The sequence below is a fragment of the Lissotriton helveticus genome, chromosome 6, assembly GCF_964261635.1.
Source record: "Lissotriton helveticus chromosome 6, aLisHel1.1, whole genome shotgun sequence".
In the NCBI taxonomy this organism is placed as follows: Eukaryota; Metazoa; Chordata; class Amphibia; order Caudata; family Salamandridae; genus Lissotriton; species Lissotriton helveticus.
The window spans coordinates 599173397-599185955 of record NC_136067.1 but is presented as its reverse complement, the minus strand read 5'-3'; the positions used below and the strand labels follow the sequence as shown (position 1 = coordinate 599185955).

The window sequence follows — 12559 nt, the reverse complement described above, 5'->3', positions numbered from 1 at the left end:
AAAACCCTCGTACCAAATACCTGTTTCTTGTAGCCAGAGATCACGGGGCCTCCACGTCCAGAAATACATAGGTTCAACAATGCCACCTGACACAGGCTCTTAAATACTTCCATGTCGCGGCAAATACCCCGGAAGACTGCCTTCTTCTTCCGGTCACACGGTGAACTAGAACAACTAGTTCAGAATAGACCAATGAATCTGCCATATCGGAGAGAAAGCCGTCCTATCTCTATCAAAGGTGCCACTCATTGTCAACGGTTCGTAAAACCAAATAACATGTCTATAAACGCCCGTAGTGTCTTACACGTAGAATTCATGACACTAAAAAATATATATAGCGCAGTGCACATGCCTCAAAATGTAGATGTTTTCCTTCAAAGTTGGAGCTAGATAATGATAGGAGCGTGTAAAAATAGTAATAAAAATAAAAATACACAAGCATCAGAAAATAGCTATTGCATTTCATGATTGACACTCTTTCCCCAAGGCTAAACCGTATAGAGATCGTAGAGCACACTTAAAAATAACGCTTTTTAGTCTCATAGTTAGTGAACCATGGCTAGAATTTCCTATTTATGATCTCTATGAACCCATCAAAATAAAGCTCATAGAAATTTAACCATGGCTAAAAATGTTCTATTTATGATCTCTTTGGAAATACTCAAATTACATACCATTGCAGTGGCTACATAGACTGGTGTTCCCGACAATTACCTTATGCTTAGACTCTAATAAAAAGAGGTTCCTAGCAAACCACATACTGATCCAATAGCTGAAATACAGATGACTATTATACACTTCTTACTCAATTATAATCACAATGCTGACTCAAGGAAAGGGCTCCAATATATAGTTGTACCCTGTTACAGCGGCAGAGGCTATATATTATATAGCCCCTATAAGTCGCTCCAACTCCTCCTTGGAGTTCAGACTTTTGTGTACAGTGTTAAGATGAGAGATACACCACTGTTCGCGTGCTTTCCGTTTGGAGTGGATATTACCCCCTCTTTTTCCAATTTTGACTTTCTCTAAGATAAACCAGAGAAAGTCATTCTCCCCATGTCCCTGTTCTAAAAAGTGTGCCACTAGCGGCGCAGTGATTATTTTGGTCTTATTGGCAGACCTGTGTTCTTGAAATCTGATTCGAGCCTCCCTACCAGACTCTCCCAAGTAGCCAAGGCCTCATGGGCACAGTAGGAGGTAGATCACATTTCTGCTCCTGCAATTGTTAAGGGTATTTGATTTGATTAGGCAACCATTATGTGTGATCTCTTTAGTCTGTAAACACAATGGGCAGATGTTGCATGTACCACATCTGACATTCTCAATAGCTGGGGTATTTAGCATGGTTCTCTGACTGACCTGACTGTCCTCTCCATAGGTATGCACTAGCATATCTCTTAGATTTTAGTTTTTCTTGAAAGCATACAGTGGCCTCTGTAATTTCACTTCCTCATCGTGGTTGAGTATGTGCCAGTTCTTGTTCACCACATTTTTTATCTGATTACTGAGGTTGGAAAATTTGCTAACAAAAACCACCTTGTCGAGTGGTTCTTTGTTACATTCAAGGTTTATTAAGACATCCCTGGTGTAAAACCTAGCTCTTTTTAGGGAGTGTGTTAGGAGTTTCTTAGGGTAGCCCCAATCTCTGAATTTCCGTTTTAATACATCAGCATGTTTGTAAAAATCATTAAGATCCGAGCAATTCCTCCTAAGCCGGAGAAACTGGCTAAAAGGGATACTGTCCCTCTGCGACTTAGGGTGAAAATTAGAGAAATGGAGGAGAGTATTTTTAGCCATAGGTTTTGTGAAGAGTGCCACCTCCAAAACTCCATTTGTGTCCTTAATAGAAATATCGAGGAAATCTACCTTAGATTTGCTATGATATGACGTAAATCTTAGATTAGGATCACCCAGGTTCAAGGTAATTTCTTTTATTCCTGGGCTGGGATATTAGATACAAATGGTGTCCAGGTGCCGTTTATGAAGTTTGGGCAATGACGTGATATATATTTTAAACTCGATTTGCCTTTTGTTAGCAGGGGAGATGCGGGTGGTCTGGTACTGGGAGATTTTAGTGCCCCCTTGGGTTATCTAGAGGAAGGAGATCCCTGACAATTTCTCATTACCTTAGTTTTTCTGTCAGGATAGGAGAACAGTGTGGTTAGAATTCCATTGCTCCCGGTTCCGTATTTGTTGATTATGTAGCGGAATGCCGCCAGCGCTCATATGTAGCTTTTCGGTTTCAGATTTTAATTTCTCCAAGTGGGAATTGATGCGCCGGACCAATGGTGGCCTAATGTTTTTAATAGTGCAAAGACAGTGCCGCCACTGGATTTTATTAGAGGTATGATGTTAGAATTTATCACATCACTAATCTTTGACGGGATGATCTAATGTACATCCTGAGTAACCAGGACTTTGTTCTCTTTTTTTTATGGATATAGATATTGGCAATCCCAGTATCAGTCCGCTGCTATTTCTGGAGGCCTTTTCTGCCCTGGATTTTCAGGTATTTTATTGAGACATTATTAAGAAAATATGTAGAGATGGTGGTATAATTACTTATTCTGTATGGAGGTTTTTATCCCCATTATATCTGCTTTAAGGACTGTTGAGGTCACTGCTTTAAGGCATGGAGAAAATAAGGTGTGTGACATTCAACACCTATGTGAGACATACAAGAGAGCCTGATAGATTTCGATTCTGCAATTGCAGTGGCTCTTGTTATTACCAATGGCGGCTTCATGCCCTTTTGTTCTTTATTCTGTCTATTGGATGGGTGTGCTGTATGACTGCTTGTTACGTATGGATGCGTTGCTGCCATTTAGATGGCATTTTTCTTACCACCAGTGATTTGAATTTGTTGAATAAAGAGGTTATGTATCTATTTTGTGGCTTATGTCATTGAGTGTTGTTCTTTCAATAAAAAAGTCTTTCTTGTTTTTATTTTTTACATATTTTAATATTGTTATTGGGAATAATATATTGATTTCCTGAAGAAGGTGATGGATGCATATTAATTTCCCACCGAAACGCGTTGATGCTTCTAAAAGAGGAAACTGCGTTAAGTTTGAGGAGACAATTGTATTGAATTAAAAAGTTGGAACCATAACCTCAATAATTAGAATTGATCTATGTCCGACAAATGTAGTGCCTCTTCAAAAATAGGAATCATTTTTTCCTTTCTGTAGTCCCAGTTGTTTTTATATTGGTATTTCTTTTTTAATTGGTGTTTCTCTTTTTGAAGTATAAGTAATGTGATTTTTTGTCTGGTTATAATTGGCACTGGTTTTAATATTACTGCATATGTTAGGGAAGGAGTACAGAAATCAGAGAGAACACATTGTATGCTGTGCCCCCATCTGTTTTAATGAATTTCTGGATAAATTTGAATTTTTTACTTATGTTTTCATTTATTTGTTTGATTACATTTCCTCTTTGTTCATTTTTATCTGACTGGTGTGTAAAGGGTGTATGAGGCAAATTGGTGTATATTGTGTATGACATTTACCCGAAGGGGACTTTTTTCAAGACTTTGTCTTTGCTGGTACCCTTCCCCTTTGGTTGTTGGGTCCCTCTCTCTTTGTTTTGAAATGTAATTGCTCATACCATAACAAATTCTTTAATAGGTGTGCTTTTATCTTCCAGGACGAGGTCAATTAGTGGTAAGAGGTCATGCCACATCTGGCAATCATAACGGCCTAACATTGCAAAGGTATTTGCTGGTTTAATTGATGTTGCTGTCATCAAGCTAATCCTACGTTCTAAAGTATCATGCTGCTGGCTTTCCCTGTCCGAAGGAGCTGATGATCACATGGTTAGGTTGGAATGGCCTTAATGCAGGCAGGGGATGAGTCTGGTGCACTGAACTTCTTCTCCAAATGGGGCGCCGCTGCTGAAACTGTGGCTAGCATTCGCTATGTTATGCTGTTAAGTTGATTTGTATAGCACACTAATCACCGGAGAGGGTATCCAGGTGCTAAGGAAAGGTGCGTAGGTCTGTGGTCCCAAGATCCCTATATGAAGAGCCAGGTTTTCAGTTTCTTGCGAAACTCAATAAATGAGGAGGAGGCTCTGATGTGTAGAGTGAGCTAATTTCATGTCTTGGGTGTGATGTAGGAGAATGAGCACCCTTCAGGTATGCTTTTGCGGATGCGGGGCATGTTTTTGAGTGAGAGAGGGGCGTCTCGTGGGTTGGTGATAGTGTGTGCAGCTGTTCAGGTATTTTGGTCCTGTGTTGTTTAGGGCCTTTTATGTGTGCGTGAGAAGTTATTACTTATCCTATGTATAGTAAGGTGTCATCTATTTCATAACACTTGAGACTTTAATTGTAAGTTGCAGTGTTGACTCATCAGTTTCAAATAGCTATGGTATATGTATTTATTTATCCTTTCAAAAAACGAGCATCAAGCATTGGAGTAGCAAGAGTGTGCATGCGTATTTCAATCTTGAAGCCACACACTTTCAGTTTTCCATCTCCATTGTACTTGTCTGTGATGACCTCTAATTGGTAGTACAGCACAACTTCAGCTTTACATATCCAATGTACTCTCTGTGAGAACCTCTGTTGAAAGTAGAATTCAACAAGTTTTCTATCTACACTGCTCTTCTGTTGGTAGTGTAGTGCATCATGTATACATACACCTGAAAAATAGTACCCAAGAGTAAAACATTTAGACAATTGTTTTCCCCAGTAACTGCTAGTGCTTATGTGTAGTAGAAAGTCATCAACTGTTTTTGTAACACTCAAACATTTATTGTAAGTTGCAATGTTGACACATCACTAAGAACCAGCTCAGGTTATTTATTTATCCTTTAGAAAAACTTAAACCAGGCATTAGAGTAGCAAGACTGGACATGCATATTTCTAGCTTTAAGCCACACCACCTCATCTTTCCATCTCTATGGCATTATTCTGTGAGGACCTCTATTGGTGGTATATTGCAACTACAGATTTTTATCTCAATTGCACTTGTTTGTGTGGACCTCTATTGGTAGTATAGAGCTACTACAGCTTTCCATCTCCCTTTTAATCTTCTGTGAGAAACTATGATGGTAGTGGAGTGCAAAAAATGGCAATCTACAGTGTAGTACTCTTCTGTGAGGACCTCTATTGGTAGCATAGTGGATCATGTATGCATACACCTAGGACTAAACGTTTTTTTACACTTTTACTCCCCAGTGGCTGCTAGCCTCTATGTATAGTAGAATGTCATTACCTATATGCACAACACTCAAGACATTTATATAAATAAAATCTCATGTTATTTGGGGGAGAGGGATTTTAATTGTAGGCTTTGCTCAATTTCTTCAAGTTCTGTATGTGGTGCATTGGGCCGTCCTAGTGGAGATTACTTCAATTTTGAGCACACTCAGTCTTCAATTGCATCATGAGTAAGCATTCTCTTCTTTTTACATTATATTTTATAGCTACCCCTGTTCATAAACATATCACTTTTACCGGTAAAGGTACAGCCAGTCTGATTGACTTTAATGTCTTTTTTAGAGATAAATAGTCACAAGGTTGGCGATTTCTCAATCCTACGGAGTGGTCCGAGTGACCATAACTGCTTGACTTTCTCTCTTGCATTGGGTAACTTGCAGCAACAAATTATGCCTTGTACCATTAGAGGCAAATTGCAATAAGGGCATCCTTTGTGAATGGGTAACAGTGGATTCATGGTGCTGCATAGTAGAACTTGTAGCTAGAATAGCAGATAGCGCCATGTCTGGACTCTGCATTGGACCCTTTAAATATTTTGAGAGCATATACTGGGATCTGCAATAATGTAACTGAATTGTTAACATCTACAAAGACATGCAGAAAGCCAAGAAATCAGAGATGGCTTGCCGGCGCTTGCTGATTTGATGGCTAAAATCTATAATGTTGCTCTGTTATGACGTATGGTGCTGGTATTTAGTGTTATTGTGACACGTCGCGCTTACAGGTTAGTGAGAATGTGTTTTTGAGAAGACTCCCATCTGTTCCCAATAGTGTGCCCACTTATCTCTGTCCTATGGAATTGGACTTTCCGTGTGTGGAGGACCGTATTAAATTAGCCTCACTTATGTTGTGGCATTCCATTTGGTCCAAAGAAGAAACTCTTTTTAATCACGATCTAATCATTGATTGTTTATGGGTTGATCATGTTTCTAAGATCCCATGACTAAGGAATATTAGAACATTGGAATGTTGGGAGCTCCATTGCAGACAATGGAGTGCTCCCTGCTTCTACGGGCCGGTAAAGGCCCGCAGAGCAACATTCCAATGTTCTACAAAGGCTTCTTGAAGTTCGAGGGGATTTATATCCCCTCGAGCTTCGAGAATCCTTTGTTTAATTAGTGGCTAGTGGCAGAATGTTCTAATAGCCTTATAGCCCTTCGGCTCGGGCCTTTAACGATTCAGCGGTCCTTTAATAGCCGGTATAGCCCGCTACGGCGGGCTATAAGGCTATATTAAAGAACAATTTGCCTCGCTATGGAGGCCAGAGTGTTTTTATAATACACTGGAAGTTACTACTTCATCTAAAAAGCAACTAAAAACAGAATTCCTTACCCTGTGTGGCCGGCTCAGAGAATTCCACGAATTAAAAAAGAAAAGGGTGGCAGCCTACCATTTGTTAGTAAGCACAGATGGTATGGAGCCTTATCTTTATTTCCTATCTCACCAGTTTCAGAGATTTTATTTACTTAGGTTCAGGTTTAAAATAGCCCATTTTCTAGTCTCTTACCCAATTGTCGCTTACTGTGACTCAGAACTTGAATTATACCCTGTGACTCCTGTCCAGCTCAATCTCTGTTACATTTTTTGTAAATTATACGTTCTACCACGGAAACCGTTTTTTTTGTTGTTTTTGTTTTAAAAAAAAAAACACCTTTATTATCAGAAAAGTCATACAAATACAGACCTACAACCCCCCAGGGCCGGCCATAATAATCCACAACACAATCGAAAACAGTACAAGGCCCATCCACCCCTGGAATCAATCACAATGGTAACACGTCAATATACAATTTTACAATACAAAAATAAACAACCCTTACAACGCAACTATTACAACGCACACCGTTACAACGCACACCATTACAACGCAGGATCCGTTACAACGCATGCCTTTACAGCGCATGACATTACATAGCAGATGCTATTACAATGCATGCCATTACAACGTAAGTATTGGTAAGTATGTTATTTTTTTAAATCATTTTTTTTTAATGTAAATTAAATAAATTAATTGAAGTAATAGTATATATTTAGTTTTGGGTTATGGGGTACAGGGGTATTTTTAGGTTTCAGGGCTAGGTATGGGTTTTGGGGTACAGGGGTATTTTTAGGTTTCAGGGCTAGGTATGGGTTTTGGGGTACAGGGGTATTTTTAGGTTTCAGGGCTAGGTATGGGTTTTGGGGTACAGGGGTATTTTTAGGTTTCAGGGCTAGGTTTGGGTTTGGGGTACAGGGGTATTTTTAGGTTTCAGGGCTAGGTATGGGTTTTGGGGTACAGGGGTATTTTTAGGTTTCAGGGTTAGGTTTGGGTTTTGGGGTACAGGGGTATTTTTAGGTTTCAGGGCTAGGTTTGGGTTTTGGGGTACAGGGGTATTTTTAGGTTTCAGGGCTAGGTTTGGGTTTTGGGGTACAGGGGTATTTTTAGGTTTCAGGGTTAGGTTTGGGTTTTGGGGTACAGGGGTATTTTTAGGTTTCAGGGCTAGATTTGGGTTTGGGGGTACAGGGGTATTTTTAGGTTTCAGGGCTAGGTTTGGGTTTTGGGGTACAGGGGTATGTTTAGGTTTCAGGGCTAGGTTTGGGTTTTGGGGTACAGGGGTATTTTTAGGTTTCAGGGCTAGGTTTGGGTTTTGGGGTACAGGGGTATTTTTAGGTTTCAGGGCTAGGTATGGGTTTTGGGGTACAGGGGTATTTTTAGGTTTCAGGGCTAGGTTTGGGTTTTGGGGTACAGGGGTATTTTTAGGTTTCAGGGCTAGGTATGGGTTATGGGGTACATGGGTATTTTAAGGGTTCAGGGTAACGGGTATTTTTAGGGTTCAGTTTTTAAATAAATATTTTTAAATAATTTAAATAATTAATTTTAATAATTTTATTATTTTTTAATATTAGTTCTTTAATAATAATCGTTCTTTTTAAAATAAACTATTTCTTAAAGTATATATATTTACAAATTAATTATTAAAAAATAATTTAATTTATTAAATTAATTAAATTTTACTAAATTACATTTAAAAAAATAATAATATACTTACCTATACTTACGTTGTAATGGCATGCGTTGTAATAGCATCTGCTATGTAATGTCATGCGTTGTAAAAGCATTCGTTGTAAATGTATCTGCGTTGTAAAAATTGCGTTGTAACGGTGTGCGTTGTAAAAGTTCGCGATGTAACGTCATACATCCGGGTTGGCGGCTGTAAGGGGATAATAAAAAGGTTTCACATTTTATAATTGAAACAAAACAACACAGAAACAAAGTCCGAGGTAAGACTATTATCGAAGTGACCATCTCCACCAGCAGGGGGGGGAAAGCCAGCCACTGAGGCTGGTCTAAAGAAGGATAAATCCTAAGGGGGTAGAAAGAAGGGCCAAGAGCGGACAAGCAAACTGTGTGGTATAGGAGAAGGATGCATGGAAAGCGAGGTCACGGAGACAGAGGGATAGCAACGGAATCCACGGAGGGGGGGGTACAAATCTCTCCGGAAACCGTTTTTAATCCCATTGCTTAGACTTCTTCTGAACATTGGAAGATGTAAGACAGCCTTATTCTGCAGCTGCTGCAGACCGAACATATTTTCACAATGGACCATACATTTTTCTCAGCTGCTGTAATACTGAAGAATATGGTGGGTAAGTAATGTTTTTTTCCTGAAGTTGTTTGCATCTGACCTTTTTCAATTAATCATCTGTTTTATTTAGAAGTCATTTTATGGTGTAATATTTGCAAAGGTTAATGAATTGTTGACAGTAACCATGTTACCTCATGTGAAGCTATTGCAAAATGAGTAAACATACACTAATAGTTTATATATGTTGATGAAAGGCTGAGGATTACGGTGGGGTTGTAATGTTTTAATGGTGATGTATTTCTTTGAGTTGTTTTAGCCCTTGATTTGTTTTGATGTCATATTTGTTTTTGTTTATCTATGCACAAGTCACTCTATGATCCAATCATGGCAAGGGACGTCGATTTGTTGATGGTTTTTAAGTAACTCTACTTTAGTGGATGTATTATTTTTTGGCCTATATAGTTATGCTGAATTGTTATGATAAACTGTGATTTAATGCATTTATGCAGTGTTTTCTTTTGTTTTTTTATTAATCGAATCAAGATCGATTTACTTGACTATAAGTTGCCATGCTGGCTCATAATTATCAGCTTTGATATAGTTCTTTAGTCATTAAAAAAATAATGGAGTAACAGTTGGTATGCACATTTCTAGGTGAAAGGCACACGCCTGCAGGTTTAATTGACGCACAGTTCCCCACAAATTATACTTTTTAGATGCTTGTAGTGCCTAGAGACCGCTAGTCTATATGTATAGTAGTGTGACATCTATTTCCATAACGCTATAGTCATTCTCCATTGAGGCGCACAACCAGATTCATAAGAAGAAAGTGAACTGGTGGAAAATGGAAATATTCAAATGGTGAAAGTCAGATAATGGCAAATGTGATCTTGCAGAACATAATCTATTAGTTTATTGCAGTTGTTTGAAGAAAACTTGGACCTAGAAGCAAGTAGTGCTTTATGTATTTTCTCACAATGTCAACGTTGTGTACCTTTTTCATAATTCACTGATCCAAAGTTTAAGAAGACACTGATGAAGGGCTTTGGTACCATTGAACACTTCCTGGTGGACCTCTGATAGCATAGTGCAACAACTATGTTACCATTGCACTCGTCTGTGAAGATCTCTATTTGCACTATAGAGCAACTGTAGCTTTCCATCTCCATTGTATTCTTCTGTGCGTATATCGCAACTGCAGCTTTCTATCTCCATTGCTCATTTCTGTAAGGACCTTTGTTGGTAGTGGAGTGTAACAAGATTTCTATTTCCATTGTACTCTTATGTGAGGACTTCTGTTGGTTATGTAGTGCAACAAGCTTTCCTTCTCTGTTACACCTGTAAGGACCTCTATTGGTAGTATAGCACAAGTCCAGCTCTCCATCTACATTGGACTGTTCGTAGAGGACCTCTATCGGGAGTGGAGCACCACTGCAACTTTCTATCTTCATTGTACTCTTCCGTGAGAGCATCTATTGATAGTATAGCACAACAGCAGCTTTCCAACTCCATAACCAGTGTGTGAGGTCCTCTATTGAGGAAGGCAAAATAATAATTTCAGTGCAGTCTAGTTCAAGGGCCTGCCTTAATGGATAAGATAACTTCAAAGACATTCTAATGGGGTCTTCTTCTGGAGACAAGAATTAGTTAGGCGGTCCTCTATTGGATCCCAAAACAAACCATCAAGGGAAAATTCCAAACATCAGTTTATACTAACATTGGGGTCGAGTATCTCTTCTTTCTCAAGGCTTCATACACCATAGTGTAAGCAGCTCAGCTTGTTCTTGCGAGGGAAGGTAAAAATCCACCACGGCTCTTCCAAAAAGCTAGCAAACTTTTGAAAACGTTAACCAGCTCTAATAAATGTTAACTAACACGTTAGCAGAAGCAGCAAGGCCGCAATCTGCACCAGGCGAATCCTGGCGAAGCCTGGCGTGATAAAACCGCAAGTAGTGGTGCACCCAGCCACGTGCCCAACCATGGCCTCAAAGTGATCATTGTCTCTAGCACTGCTGTAGTGTTGCTTTCCTCCTGCCCGACATAGGCCTCCGCAAACAGCTGCTGTGCTGATGAGCACACAGTCCAGCTGTTGGCTGCCCTGAAGTTCAGTTTGTATGGCTCAATTCTATAGCACAAGCATTACAGAATAAGAAATTGAACAAGACCTGGATATTAGAGGGTTGAAAAGGACAGTGAATCTATGAATGGGCTGCAGTAGCCTTGAGTGTTGGTGTTGCAGCTGGCACAAACACAGTTAACAGGGTAGGGTGCACATTCTGTCGACAGATAGGAAACAAGCATTTGCGCTGCCAATAGATCTGGTTTTAATAGGATGTTGTACACTGTACGGGAATCTATATGTATTTGTATGGAAGCATGGAACGGTAGAATAAGATTGGTGTAGGTTAAAGAGGTCAGGTGACAAGTGCATTGCCATGCCAGACCTACAAATCCATGTAGGTAAATCCTCCCCTCTTTGCTACTGGCTGAGAAAAACAACTAAGACACTCTAGGGGGCAGACAAAGGACATTGGAATGCTATTAAAGTTCAAGCTTCGGCAGCTGCATATATTAACAAAATGATCACAGTTGCGTGGAGGAAGAAACTATTTATCAGCCAGACATGTTGGCATTGCCAATGCTGGCTCGTTAAGTGCCCTGTAACATTCATATGTTATATACATTCATAAATATAATTCAGACTGAAACGTTTGAGGTAAGTTGCAGAAAACACAAGAAAGGAGGTGTTTGCAGCTTCACAGTATTATGAACATTGTCTTGCTCTTAAGGCCCTATTTTAAAGGGATTTGTTTCACAGGGTTGTAAATAAGAATTGAGTGCCATCCAGCATAATTTGTAGGAAAATGGCAATGCTTTTAATTTGTTTAGCTGTAAAAAGGTCATTTTATTACAATTTGCAAAATAAATACATAATTATTGATTTATTGCTTTTCTGCATCAACCAGATTATTTACGTAAGTTAACATCAGTGCTTTATGTTTTAGATTTCAAAACCTGATGAGTTTGATATAATGCTTAAAATACCGATTGGAAAAATTAAGTTGGAACCTTTTGATGAAGCTGGAGCCTTTTACCGTGTATCATTTGAAAGGAATCCAAATGAAAAAAAATTTGTGAATTGTGTTATCGATGGATGCTTGTCAGCGACTAAAATGCTTGAAACGCTCAGGTCACATATAATAAAGAAATGTATTGAAGGTAAGATCACACACAAAAAAATTAATGTATTGAAGGTTAATCATTTTTCCATTTAAATGGACTTGTTACAGGGCTTGTTTAGTAGTTTTTTGTTTGGTAATAAAAATAAAATGCTTATACTAAGTAAATTTATCACAAATTGTTAATAGAATGTTTAAGCAGAGTGCAATATTCCTACTTTATTTTTTGTCAAGAACACCTTTTTAGTAGTTGTAAGTATAAAAATCTTTGGAAAAAGTCTTTTGTTTCAAGTATGGAGTTAAAAGATACCATCCAATCGATTAACTGGTTAATGAGATTCTTCACATTACAAAGTGGTTATTTTCGTAATATGTGTTAGAAGTGGTTTAGAATGCTGCTGTCAGACAGGTGAACTAGCTGATTAACTGATTTCACATCAACCACTTTTTTAGATTTTAAACACCATTGTCAGATCAGTTTTCCACTACCTGTGGAACTCAAAGGCAACTATGCAGTCCTTGAAAGAAGTATTGTAGTTGTTCCTACAATCACAAACGCCAGAAATAACTGTAAGTTCACTAAATTC

The 12559-nt window shown here is 38.8% G+C and overlaps 1 protein-coding gene across 1 annotated transcript in view; it reads left to right on the top strand.

Moving 5' to 3' along the window:
* The window catches only part of CGAS (cyclic GMP-AMP synthase), a 366766-nt gene that overhangs the window by 107305 nt on the left and 246902 nt on the right, over positions 1-12559 (top strand). Inside the window, 1 exon segment of the mRNA XM_078648056.1 lies at positions 11799-12012. Coding sequence (XP_078504182.1) covers positions 11799-12012 — 214 coding nt within the window.